Source organism: Taurulus bubalis (assembly GCF_910589615.1).
Source record: "Taurulus bubalis genome assembly, chromosome: 17".
Lineage (NCBI taxonomy): Eukaryota > Metazoa > Chordata > Actinopteri > Perciformes > Cottidae > Taurulus > Taurulus bubalis.
In genome coordinates, this window is record NC_136605.1 from 15,093,690 (window position 1) to 15,108,094 (window position 14,405).

The following is a 14,405-nucleotide window of genomic DNA, read 5'->3' on the forward strand; positions in this document are numbered from 1 at the left end:
TAGGAAAGTTGTCTTGGTCGAGCTGTTGGTTGGCGATGAAATATTCCGACCTGTAGCCAAACATGTAAAACCAACCTCGTGCTTCAATAATTCAACTGGCGCTGAATAAATTATTAAAATATGCGAGTCAATCAGCGGAGTGCCAGGAGCTCATCTGGCTCCACCAATAGAAGGACGAGATCCCGCGCTCCCTGCAGAGCGTCAACCTATCAGAGCGACGCTTCCTCCATTTCCTGTTGTGGTCTCGGGAGTTAGAGACGGAGCATTCCTCCGGTCCGGAACGTGAATTAAACACCAAAGCCGGAATATGCATGAATGACTTTACTTTTCGTCTCCAAAGGGGTTGCTCGTGACAGAGCCTCGTCTGTAAGTGATGGCGGTGTGGGTGAAAGGTTCCGGGGGTCGGCGGATCGATGCCTGAACCCTTTTGGAGATGTAAACAGCTTATAGTCGACTTTGCGGCATTCGACTCCATATCTGTGTTTTCGGCCGCTGCTTTGCACGTTTTAACTTCCTCCTGCTGTTCACTAACTTGGGGTTTCTGAACGTGCGCGCCTCGGAGATGGCAGGTGTCGGCTGCTGCACCTGATGTCACGTCGCGTGTGTTGATATTCCCTTGACAACCGCGGATCGGACACCTATATTCAGGTGACGTTTGGCTGCTGTGTGAGTGTACGTGTGTGTAAAGATACACAGCAGACGCAAAGGTTAAGTTAATTATAGGAAATTGCAGTCTAATATGATGGTTACGTTTGCTCTTCTTACAGCCACTAGTTTCGTCTTTTTGAATGAGAGAATTAAGTTCACGCGGCTGGTTGAGATCACGATAATTAATATTACATAATATTACAAAATGTCAATAAACCGCACACAGGCCTGTTTGATTGGCGGTCGAGGCACAGTGACTGTCAATATTGTAGCGGATTAGTATCAGTCGAGTGTCAGGCAGAATAAACTGACTTCCGGTCAGCATTTTCAAATTAAAAGCCCATTGTCACGTTTTAGTAGTAAAAAAAGATCCATTATGAATTTCATAATTTTGAGAAAAAGTAAGAAAAAAAAAAGATTGGGATTTCTTTATGATTAAAGTTAAAATATGAGACTAAATTCAAGACTGAAGTCCAAACTTTGAGAGTAAAGTTGGAATGTAATAATAGAAAATAACTACACAATTCTGACGATATGACAAATCTCATTACATTTACATTTCTTTTATGTCTCTAATTATCTTTCTTATTCATATTCGAGACCACATTTACATTGGTAAATGTAGCCTTTAGGTATCTCTTCAGGATATCAATGACACTGAAGTGCACAGTCATAAAATGCTGTCTTGCTGTCTCCATTCAGGAGCCACCATGCCCATCACGCTGCTGTGGGCCGTGGATGTGTATGGCAGGGTGTACAGCCTCTCTACAGCTGGCCAGCGCTGGGAGCGTGCAGATGACCTGCTGCTGGAGCTGAAGCGTGTGACTGCGGGGAAGGGTCGCTGCTGGGGCATCGGCTGCGACCACCATGTTTACCTCAACATCATGCCCTGTGAGACCTCCATCCGCTACCGAGAGGAGACTTATGAAAACCAGGTATGTCGAGACACTTGCAAAGTAGACGCTATATGTCATGAAGGCTCAAGGGCTGTTGCTCTGTGTGTGTTTCCAGAGGTGGAACCCGGTGGACAGCTTCACCGACACACTGCTGCCCACCGACCGCTGGCCGTGGAGCGACGTGACCGGGATGAATCCTCAACCGCTCCACAGCTTTGAGCTGCCCTCCCGCAGCTGGGAGTGGGAGGGAGACTGGTATGTGGATCAGAGCTGTGAACCCAACCAGACTGGGGTAAGAAACAGCACGCAGTCCTTTTTAATGTATGTCTATGCATCTGTCTTGCTTTCTGTCTTTCTCATTTTGATGCACGTGATATAAATTGTGTCACCACACTTGACACAATACTCCAGTGAGGCTCTGTCTGTGTGTCCCTTCAGGGCTGGGAGTATGCAGTTGACTTCCCCGCCAACTTTTCCCCGGACAAGAAGTGGAACTCTTGTGTTCGTCGCAGGCGGTGGATCCGCTACAGAAGATACACAGCACAAGGCAGCTGGGCAAAAGTGTGGACACTCTCTGGTTCTAGAAATATCAGTGTAGAAAAGTTGAGCACAGGTCCGACTAAAGATTTAAGCAAAGCCACTGTCTTTCTGCAGATCCCCCTGGACTCTCCCAGGAAGCCGCCGCTGCCGCTCTGTGACATAAGCTGTGGTGGTTGGGAGATGAGTGACCAGTCCGGGAGGTATCCCTACCTCTGGGGCGTGTCCCAACAAGGAGAGGTCAGTCTGCTGGACCAACAGTCTAGTGATGAATGTTTTCGTGCACGTGAAGTACATTTAGCTAAAGTGAAGGGTTACATGGTCCCCTCGCTGTGATTTTGAGAATTTGCAACCCTGGGGTTTATTAGAAAACACTTATGTTATGGTTGTAAAAGTGGATGCAGCACCGAATATGACCTACTGCTCACAGTAGTGTGTATTCCCCTCTAGGAAACCCCTTCACTGCAGTTGAACACTCTATTCATACAGGCTAGCATGAGATAAAATGTAATCAGATATTCTAGCAACATGCTGCTTTTTGGTGCAGTTCACTTTTAATTTCTGGCCACAAGAGGGCAGTATGACTCCTTACAATTATCAAACATTGTCTTAAAGGTGCTCTGGAGACAAATGAATCCTGTATACGTATAGTACAAAAGTATGCATCAGTTTGATGCTCTATTCATGATCTATATGGATGCATCCTTATGGATCATGCTATGCCATGCCCCTCCCAGTACCATCTTAAGACTATCTTTACCCTGCAGGTGTGGTTCAGGGAGGGCATCCACCCTCGGGTCCCAGAGGGCTCCGGATGGGAGGAGGTAGAAGTGCCCAAGGAGGTTGCTCAGTTATCGGCTGGCCCCGGAGACCTCCTGTGGGCCTTACTGTGGGATGGGAACCTGCTGGTCCGTACTGGCCTCAGCCTGGACAGCCCGACTGGTCAGTATTCACTGTAATGCACATTTATACCAAAATGATTTTCCACTCAGTCTAATCTTTTTTTTTTTCTTTAACAATCCTTCTGGTGCGATGATTTTGTAATTGTGGGAACTGTGTCAGGATATGTATGACCTTTGTGTCTCTTCATCTAGATTGCTTGTGATTTTTGTGACCTGATGAGACAATTTCTGCGGATATGAGTTGTCTTTGTTACAGAAAAAAAAGAATCATAGAATATGAGGTACCTTTTTAATATATACTGTACCAAAAAAAAAAAGTATGAAAATGGACTCAAAACGTTTCAGAAAAGGTGGAAATTGACTGTAATCCAAGGTGCAAGTCTCACCAAATATGTGGGATCAAAGAAAATAAGCCAGATATAAACAGCCCTGCAAAGATTATCAGCACCAATACATCTTTACATTTCTCAAATAAGTCATATATGATGGTTTAAGCTTAAAAGTCACTTGAACAAAAGATGCCAGGTTTGGCTTTGTAGAGCAACATCTTTTACACAGCATAACTAAAACTACCACAGTAAAGGTGGCGGCTTGCTAAAATACGATCTTGCCTTCATGTGTCGGTAAACATGCAGCATTTTCTTCCATCAGGCACATCGTGGGTGGAGGTGGAATCACCAGGAAAGGAGGTTGAAGCGCTCCATGTGGCTGTTGGAGTTAGTGTGGTCTGGGTGGTCACTAAGGACTACAAGGTGAATCAATACTCCTCACACTCCGACAAGCTGTTGTTCATTGTGATGGTAACACATCTGTATGTGTGTATGCATGTGTCTCCAGGTGTGGTTCAGGCGTGGAGTGAACTCCCACAACCCCTGTGGCTCTGGCTGGATCAGCATCGGAGGGGAGATGATGGTGGTGGATGTAGGACTCAATGAGCAGGTGAAAAGATTTCTCTTGATAATTTCACCGTCACATCTTTTGGATGAGAGCCTCAACCGTATCACAATGTATTGAGTTTCCCCTTTAAGGTATAATCAAAAAGACAAAATCAACTCGATGTAATTGTATTTATATAACAAATATATTACAATGTCGGATGTTTTTTGAGGAAGAAATCACTTTTGAAACCATAACATTGAAATGTATTAGACACCCAAAACAACACAGGCCTACTGGAATTGTTTTGGTCAATTACATTTTATTATCAATAATTTTGTTTAAGCTTATAATTACGGCCTTTTTTTTTACCTTACAGCAGCACTCTAGCTGCTTCCCCTATGACCGATTCACTTTACCCTCAGCTTTTGGATCTAGTTTCAGGACGAGCCAGATCAGGGTTGGGGTCAGGGGCAGAGGGGCTTTCTTCTCTGTATCTCACTGCTGAGGACTTTGCTAGCACTGCAAACCAACACCTCACACCTCCTCCCCTTCCGTCTCTCACCCTCCCCTTTCTACCTCTGGTGTCGAGTCTTGCCCCGCGGTCGCCCTGTAACATGAGTCCAGCCAATGTCCTGGCAGTAGCACCTCAGGCCCAGCCTTATATATCCCCCAGACTATATTCCTACTGGCTTGACATACGGGAGACTCCCTAATTAGAAGCTGGCCAGGCCGTCGTCATCATGTCCCATATTTCATATTTCAGGGTTGGATATGGATAATTATGGATATAGCTTGTGGCAGGTGCCAGTGTTACAGTATATGGCCTTATAAAGTAACAGTTGCCTGTGACCTACTAGTGCCACTGATACACCTTTTGAAGAGTGAAGACAAGTGTTATTCTATTTTATTGGACAAGATTCTGCCATTTATATCCTTTTAGTTTTTTGTTGCTGTTAATGAATTTCCTTCTTGGGAATTTAATGAATGATTCAGTAAAACAGGTGTGTGTGTGTGTGTGTGTGTGTGTGTGCGCGCCTGTGATTGTTGCGTTTCCCCATTGTTGTTCTACATTGTTTTCTTCTCTCTTTCTTCTGTCAGGTGTGGGCGGTCGGTGAGGACCGAGGCCTGTATTTCAGAATGGGTGTGACGCTGTCTGAACCAAGTGGGAACGGCTGGATTCCTGTTTCTGCCCAATGGGGGAATAGCAAAGAGGTTATCCGCCGCAGGTCTGTATGAATAAATGATGAAGTTTAATCTCCTTGAATCTTGTAATTAATCTGATTATATCCCTTATTTTCTCCTGCTCTGTCTATATGCGTGTGCTGTTTCATAGGAAGGAGTGTGAGTTCAGTGGCCAGCTGGCTGAGGCCTCAAAAAGCTCCCTTCTGAGCTGCACTGACTCCGACTCAGAGTCGGGTCCTACTGATCCACAAAACAGCACTGAAGACATCCGAGTCATGGAGGCAGCGGCCTCCTCTGTTGTCCCTTTAGGGGGAAATGACACACATACACCTCCCCTGAAAACAGAGGACCCTCCCTCGGCCTTACAACAGGATGCCCCCAAACCATTTATCCCTGCAAGCGACAGCTTCATCAACAGCCTGGTGTCAGACCGGGACAAAACCTCCACTCCCCAACTCCCCGTCGCAGAGGTACCGCAGGAAGAAGTCAAAGAGCCGTCCCCAGCTCCGATACTCCCGACCCCCGAGACTGTAGGACACGACGTCCCCTGGATAAACGTGGATTTGGAGGGAGCGGAAGCGGCTCGATGTGCACAGGCGGCAGGGCCCTCGTCGGGCGCCCTGGGGCCTCTGGGGACCTCTCAGGGCGTTGGAGAAGAGGACGCACCGGTGTGGACCTGGATCTCTGGTGGAGGCTGCGATGTGGACGCGAGTTCACAGATCAGCTGGCTTAGTCCCACAGGTATATGGGTATTTATGTATTATTTCCCGCCAAATAAATGAACCACACAAAATTCCACACAAAAAAAACACGTTGAAGAAATATAAGAGATAGTAAAATCTGCAGGTGAGATGACGGCTTATGAAAATGACATGTCAATGTAGTGAGAGTACAGAAAATAATGTAAACACCTCATGGGAATATATGTCGCACATTTGATCACGTTAAGTTGAATGTCAGTTCATATCTGTTTATCCGTGTTTGACTGTTGTACTCTGTGTTGTGTGTTCAGGCTTTTACATGTATAGTTATACTGTGCGCGTCATCTCTATGGTTGTCTGTCTGTCTGTCTGTCTAAACGCCTGACTCGTCTGTCAGGTCCTCTCACCAGCTCCCTGTCTCTGACTCCAGTGCAGTCGGCAGCGTGGAGCGAACAACAGCAGCAGCAGCAGCACAGAGAGGAGATCAGCAAGAAACCGCTGGAGAAAAGCCACGTAAGACTGACTGCTTGTGTTTGACACTTCACCGTGAACTCCTCCGTTCTGTCTTGGATTGATCATATCTCCTCTCCATGTGGTCACATCCTCCCGTTTCCCTCGCCAGTCGGTGTGGGTGCGTAAAGGTGCGTTGCGCTGGTGGAGAGACTGGAAGCCTCATCGCTGGGTGGATGTGGGCGTTGCTCTTGAGCAGTCCACCGAATCTGACGGCAGGAAGAACAGCATTTTTTTTGTCTACTACACACAGTACGATGAGAAAAAGGTTGGTTGCGGTCAGTTAAAGTCTCACCTGTCTACTCTCGGCTGTTCACTCTCTTCATCCTCATTTTCCTTCTCTTTTTCCCCCCCCAGTACCTTCATGTGTATATAAATGAAGTGACAGCGCTGGTTCCAGTGGTCATGGACTGCCACTATGCCTTTGCTGTGTACACCACGCAAAGGACCAAACAGAGGTGGCCTCTGGTCCTAGCAGCACAAACGGAAAAGGACATGAACGACTGGGTAACGGTTGCATAGAAAAATGCATATTCGTCGGCACACAGAGGAACACTTCAAGTTAAAATACAACTTACATGTTCTGTACAGTAGAATGTTTAACCTTTTATTTTACGTGGTATTTACGCTTACTAGCTGAAGCTCATTGCTGATCACATCCCTGTTGTTTCTGGGTCTGTCCCGTGTGTTTAGTTGTGCCTGTTGTCAGACTGTTGCTGTGAGTGTCGAGGGATCACAGGACCCTCATCCAGGCAGGCCCTGTGGTCCACGACCTCAAAGGGAGACATCATGGTCCACGAGCCGTCCTTCTCTCTGGAAGCCTCTGCACACACACTGGCCTGCGACCTCATGTGAGTCTGATACCGAATAGTAGACTATGTCTGCCTCTTTTCATTCTCTCTCTTTCCGGTAGATCTTCCCCAGTAGCTTTTTTTTTCGTGCCTACGTTGTCTTAATTCTGCTCCATGTCAGTTAACACGTCACTAACATGCTAACACACTGCTCTGCATGGTGAAATCTCCTCCATACTCTGCACCTTGTCTCTGTGCGCTCACAATAACATGGCTAACGCCGGGTGCTTCCGCTGTACGGTGCTGCAGGTTCTGGCGGCAGGTCCCGGGCCACCTGCGCTGTGTAGAGTCTAACAGTCTGGGGCTGGTGTGGGGTACCGGGTGGGACGGCACCGCCTGGGTCTACAGTGGGAGCTATGGGCAACAGCCCACCACGGGTAAACTTACCCAATTGTTTCCCACAAATTGAAACACAATTCAGTTATTCTCTACACACCTAGACTCTTTGATATTCATAAACTGAGGAAAAACGTAAACACTTTTTGCTACCATTCATCATGAGTGCAAATAATAGATGTAAGACTTTTTATACGCAGACAAAAGGCGTATTGCGCTCATAGTTTGTGTAAAAATGTGTTTGAATCCGTGTTTGTGAGCACTTGATCCATCCACCAGACGGGTGTGGCACATAAAGATGCTGATTAGACAGTATCATTATTACACAGGTGTGCCCGGGGCTGGTCACATTAATAGCCCTGCTGTTTGTGTTCAGCTTCAAGGAATAAACCTTTTTTCACAGCAGTCATTTTTGACATTTCATAGCAGGGTAAACGGGTGTAATTTACTTAATCATGGTCTTTAACATTTAGTTCCTGCAGTCAGCATGCAAATGACACACTCAAAACTGTGACATTGTGTCGCGTGACGACAGTGCATGTTGTCGAGTGGCCTGAACGAAGCACACCTGTGTAATAACGATGCTGTGTAATCAGCATCTTAATGGGCCACACCTGTCAGGTGGACGCGTTATTGCAGCAAAGGAGACGTCCTCAGTAACACCGATTCAACCAAATTTGTTCACACAATTTGAGAGAAACAAGGATTTTGTGCGCATAGAACAATTATTTCATTTCAACTCTGGACAAAATGGGAGCAAAAAGAATAGTGTTACATCTTTTCAGTGTATGTAGAATTCATTGATGGGTCCTTTTTTTTAATTCAATTTGTTTTATAAGTGGCCCAGTCAAATTGATCTGTGATCAATTTTTAATAACTGCCTAAATATGTATCAAGTAAAATATTTGCTGGTAAAACTTCTCAAGCTTAAATTATCTTGAAAGCCATGTCATTTTAAATTTGCTTGTTCCATAATCTATAATTGGTAAGCTCTAATGAAAATATTCATCAGCTGCAGAGCTGTTTTCTTTGTGTCAAATGTATCAAATGTTGTGTCACTTATATAATTATCTACTTGCTAACACATAAGAAATAATCAATCTTCCAGCTTGTAATTTTGTGTGCAAATACTTAAGCATCTGTTGCAGCCGTAGAGACGTGTATGCTCCACATCTGTAGCTAATTCATTGCTAGCATGACATGTTTGTGCATGCTTGTGTTTACAGCAGGCGATGCTGTTCAGCTGCACCAGCAGACTGATGTGAGGAGTGTCCATGTGTATGAGAATCAAAGGTGGAACCCGATGACAGGATATACAGACAAGTAGGAACATTTCATCTTGTACAAATGTTTTTATCTTAATCTTTGTAGCTGTTGACAAGACTGTCTGTGACTACTCTGAAAACACAAACCTTTGGGGTTTTTTTGCCTCCAGAGGCCTTCCTACTGACCGCCCTATGTGGAGTGATGAGAGCGGACTGAAGGAGTGCACCAAAGGAAACACACACCCGCCCTCCCCTCAGTGGTCCTGGGTAGGTGCGATTGAAACCGCATTTGCTTTCTTGTTTCATCCGCGGCTTATTCTCCGCCACCAATTTGTGTTTCAGGTGTCAGAGTGGGCTGTGGACAACAACGTCCCCGGAGGCACCGACAAAGAAGGCTGGCAGTACGCGGCAGACTTCCCAACGTACGTTATTCTTATTTCTCAGGATGGAAACGAAAGATTTGCGTTGTAAGAAAGAGAGGTGTTCCATTTGTCTGACTGATCTTCCTCCTACAGGACGTTTCACGGCCACAAAACCATGAAAGACTTCGTCAGGCGCAGAAGATGGACGAGGTAATCAAACACACACACACACTCGCTCACATTTCTGTGGTTTCCAACTCACAGTTTCTTTGGTATTACAATAATCCTATTTTCGGCGTACAGGAAGTGTAAGATCATATTGAGAGGTCCATGGCAGCAGGTCCCACCCATCCGTCTCAGTGACATCTCTCTGATGCCATGCCTGGCCCAGAGCAGCATGGAGCAGGTCCCCGTCTGGGCCCTCAGCGACAAGGGAGACGTCCTGTGTCGTCTGGGTGTCAGCCCCCAAAATCCTGCGGTGAGATTTGCTGAAAAACGAATTCTAACTCTAAAAATGTAGTTACTTTTAGATCAAGAGAGATTAACAGTGAGTGCAGGGGCTATTTCTAGATAGTACTAAATATATTCCTCGATCTTTGATTCTTATGTCCTGATAACAATGACGTCATTGTAATTCCTTCAAAGTGTTTGTATTCGTCTTGTTCTCAGCAAACGTCTTCTCTCTAACTCCAGTGTGTCTGATCCCACAGGGAAGCTCGTGGCTGCACGTCGGCACAGACCAGCCCTTTAAGTCCATCTCTATCGGCGGAGCAAACCAGGTGTGGGCCATCGCAAAGGACGGAGCTGTGTTCTACAGAGGGTCCGTCTCCCCACAAAACCCTGCAGGTCTGAAGCTGTTATCACGCATTGCACCTGCAAGGCAAACGTCTAAAAATGCTCATATGGAAATGTATAACGCATCAACATACCATCTATCCTGTATGCAGCATTATTATTGTTGTTTGTGCAGTAAACTTTTCAGTGCTCTCGTCCCCCGACAGGAGAATGCTGGTACCACATCCCGTCTCCCCCCAGGCAGACTCTCAGACAGCTGTCTGTTGGGAGGACCTCTGTCTTTGCTGTGGATGAAAACAGTGAGTGGCAGTAAACATACTTTTTTTAATTTTTTTTTAAAACTTCATTAGAAAATCTAGTTAACCCTTCTTATCTTCATACAGGTAACTTGTGGATCAGACAGGGCCTCACCCCCAGCTACCCTCAGGGCTCAGCCTGGGAGCTCATCTCTAACAACGTCACCAAGGTTTCTGTGGGACCGCTAGACCAGGTCAGGCACTTGGCAGGATATATAGTGTAAACTATATCTGTTTGATAAACCATAAATGGCCAGTGTTTGGCTCAGTGCTGTTGTTCTCTCCAGGTCTGGATCATAGCAGAGGGAGTTCCAGGCTTCTCGGCCGAGAGTCCTGGAGCTGTCTGTCACAGGCTGGGGGTGGGACCCATGCAGCCCAAGGGCCAGTCCTGGGACTATGGTCTAGGGGTGAGTCCACGATCATTAAGTATACCCCCTCTAATTCACATTTAAATAATAATAAGAAAGGAAAAGTTGAACAACAAACGCATACTTTTGGCCTCAATATTAGCTTTTATTATCAGCACTCAAGGAATTGAAAAAGCGTACATACTTTTAAAGAAGGATATATTTTTCTTTTGGTGAAAAACAACGATGTTAATGTATTTCAATACTTTATAAACAGATCACACAGGACAGCGCAGGACTACTACATGTCTGATACGGATATGAAATAATAAAAGGTTTCTGGTTAACCGAAAGTTGCAGAGGCTCAGTTACCAACACCAAGCTACACGTTGTACTATTTTTATTTGTAGTGCTTTGAGTCTGAGAAACACAGTTGAGCAGTACAGAATCGTTCTGTTTAGCATTGCTGTTGTGTCAGCAGCAACAAACAGCAAAACCAGGCAGCTAGTTTTGTATATTTTTGATTCATTCTTTATATTTAGTTTAGTTTCCAGTGTGTTGTGGCCTTGTTAGCGCCCTCTAGTGCACAAGCTAAGTATTGTGCAAGTAAGTCATTTATTTCCATCCATGTGTGATGTGGCTCCTCAGGGAGGATGGGAGCACATCAGTGTGAGGGGAAACTCAGCAGAGGCTCCTCGCGCCCCCGTTCCTCCTCCTGTCGGACCCCCGCGCAGCCCGCTGCCCCCACAGACCCACGCAGAAGTGAACGGGACCGCTGTGGGTGTGTAGCACCATCACGCCTCCTCCGCCCTGTTTGTGCCTGGATCCACGTTTGTCTCCTCAGACCATTCCCACAGGCTCTTATTATCCCTTCGTGTCAAGGGAGCGCACAATCACACCACTGATCGATGGATGAATGTTACTTCCTGGCTTGTTTCCCAGGCAGAAGGCGTGTCAGTATGCAGTGGTGACGCAACGGAAAAGAGAGCACAAGAGCATTTAATGGACCTTTGATGTGTTGTGCGACAAAAATGTAAAAGTGAGTGCATGTGTTTGCTCTAACTAGGCTTTGGATATTGGGTGTGTTGGGATCTAGCAATAGCTTTTATTCGTCTATACGATATCCTGTGAAAACCTAAGAGGGTGGGACTCTTTGCTAAAGGGCTATGCCGTGGTTACGAAACTCACTTGTCTTCAAACACACAATCCCACAGTAGCCTAAATTGTCTGTTACTATAATCTAGTTTTGTTTTTGTTTGGGTTTGCCTGTTATACATTTGCATGTGCTTTTAATTATTTATTTATTATGCATTTGTTGAAATTTTGTTTCTCATGTTTTGGCCTATTATGTTTGCAATGGAGTGTTTTTTTGCCCATATTGCTACGACAAACCTTCCAAATATTGAAGGCTTTTTCAAAGACCTTCATACTTCACAATGCGTTCTTAATAACAACTGCTGAGTAACACGGAAAATATTAAAAGACATTACATTACATTAAGAGACACCTCTCTATCCTCCTGCAATAAGTAAAGTTCTTCCTGTCAGTACAATATCCATCTACATAACTGAGTGTTGTAATTCCACAGCAGCTCTGAATATCACCATGCATTGACATTCATCCTATGTGAAATAAAAGTCTAAAGATATTGATTCATGTTCGGACATCATTTCAGTGGGTTTGGAAAACAAGTTGATTGCAGTTTGAGGACGAAAAGCAGACAGTAATTCACCTCACTTGGACAGTCTCCAGACAGAATTCAACCAGGGACGTAGCAGTTATATATTCTAAGGGTCTTAATCGCTTGGCAACTGAACGCCGCCCGTCACTGACCTCTGGGACACGTGAGGAAAATATGCAACCATGTTACACAAGTTCCCCTTTTTCTGAAGACGGCTGTGGTAGAAAGCTTCGTGCCAATAAGTTGTGTTTGGAATACTAAACGCAATATTTACAGTGTTTGAAGACATGCACTGACTTGTGTGCTTTATCGTTAAGGTTGAGCAAGTCAAACGGTTGTATGACCTTCTGGCATTGTTTGTGCATGAAACAAGAACGTTTGTTATTCCGTCCATCCCGGCAGCTGGAGCCGACCTGCTGCCCCACTGGCTTTGGCTTCTTCCCACCACAGCGATTACCGTCTCCATCCAACGAGCTCGTGTTTGTAACAAGGAGTGATTCCTTTCCTGCTGGACGACACCAGACGCACAACACACACTTACGATGTGAAGCAACTACACAGAGAAATGTCAAACAAAGTACAAATTAGAAGTTCATTTGAATTTATTTTCATAATAAACAATGTAATTATAAACATTTCATTCAATTACACTAAGCATGATAAATATGAAGTAAAAATATTTGTTTTAAATCTACAAGTTTAAAGGACAGAATGAATTCACATCTGCTTTTGTGTGTCTTAATTTAACTGCTTTTAGCCGATGACTGTGATATGTTCCTCCGATCAACCCAGCTTTAAGTTACAAAATGAAACTCATACCTAGAACTCAAATTACATCATTTCCCATTTACAGACAAAAAAAATTACATTTACATACATCGGTACAGTTCAACATTAAGTTACATTTCTCAAATGTGCAAGATTAAGCAAATGTATACTGTAGTCCAAAAAACAAACAAGATTACCTTAAATAAATGTTCAAGTTTAACTGAAACACAGGCTGCTGGTTTTAACAGAGGTTAACATTATCTAAGATGCAGTGCCTTCTGTATGGGGGTATGGACATCATCTAACACAGGGGATGTTTCAGCAGGTCGTCTGTGACAAAAACCATTCAGTAACTGCATAACTTACAGTTGTTTTTTTTAGCTGTACATGAAAAACCCTGGAGGGAAAGCATATCTTGATCCATAACAGTTTGCATTATGCTTCTATACAGAAACTGATCATGATACACACACACACGCACACACGCACACACGCGCACATGACCCTGCACAGCCACAGAGACGATGTATGGCCTGCAAACGATAAGATAACATGACGAAATGCTCAAAAAAATGCAACAGGACGAGTGGTCCTTAATGAGGAAAATGCCATGTGAACCGGTTATTTAAGTTTAACAGAGTAAAAGAAATAAAATTAAAAAAGGCAGAAAACTGTCCATGAAACTGATACAAGCAGCAGCGTTGTTTGTTCTAGTAGTGAGTTTTTGTGACGCTTTAAGTCCCTGCACTTTACTGAAGAAATGGCGCCACGTTTGCCAGGTCGTTCTACGAACTCAAATTAACGAAATTCATTGCACAATTGTTTACAAACAACTCAACATTTCTTCATTCTGACATTTAAAAATAAAATCTTCCACTTTTCTTTTTTTTTTTAATCACAATCTCACAAAACGTGTGATTTTAAACTTTGCAGTGATAGTAAATAAAAGGAGTGCGGCCATCTTTACAGCATCACAGGCACCGCGCGAAAGACCCAGTGACAAGTACTCAAAACCATCCGAGCAACTTCCGGCACATTTCAGAGCATAAAATGAAGCATTATAAAATGAATAACTTGTCTTTAGTGTTTCCTCCACAACTGTATTTCACTTGGATCAACTCTGTAAGGATCAATATGTCGACCCTTGTCCAATACCACCAACCATTCTTACTGGGCCGTCTCAACAATATGAAACTACTTACTGCCAATGTTCCTTTCAAACATAAATAAAGGAACACTCAGTGCGTCACCTCTGTAGATGAGGGGTTTTCTTTTAGTTAAGGTACATTTAAACCCTTGTTATTCAAATGCTGTACAGAAGGATACCACACATAGCATCTCTCCAATTAAGAGATTGTGACATAAAACACCTGATGAGGTTACGAAAAAACTAATTCTTCCAGAAGAGGCAACCACTGAAATAATCGCACAACATGAAAGAGCAAAATT

The 14,405-nt window shown here is 44.4% G+C and overlaps 1 protein-coding gene across 1 annotated transcript; it reads left to right on the forward strand.

Moving 5' to 3' along the window:
- Positions 1-1,358: 1,358 nt before the first annotated feature.
- On the forward strand, positions 1,359-12,106 carry tecpr1b (tectonin beta-propeller repeat containing 1b; the record flags this gene model as incomplete). The annotated part of the gene is made up of 24 exons (XM_079232975.1): positions 1,359-1,583; positions 1,660-1,836; positions 1,983-2,105; positions 2,199-2,321; positions 2,849-3,023; positions 3,635-3,735; positions 3,821-3,922; positions 4,961-5,088; positions 5,196-5,785; positions 6,143-6,258; positions 6,368-6,523; positions 6,613-6,762; positions 6,949-7,106; positions 7,356-7,483; positions 8,672-8,765; positions 8,878-8,974; positions 9,050-9,129; positions 9,223-9,279; positions 9,373-9,547; positions 9,780-9,915; positions 10,071-10,163; positions 10,248-10,354; positions 10,448-10,567; positions 11,156-12,106. The coding sequence occupies 24 exons, from the start codon at positions 1,359-1,361 to the stop codon at positions 11,294-11,296; spliced, it is 3,552 nt and encodes a 1,183-aa protein (XP_079089101.1). The 3' UTR covers positions 11,297-12,106.
- Positions 12,107-14,405: the final 2,299 nt, after the last annotated feature.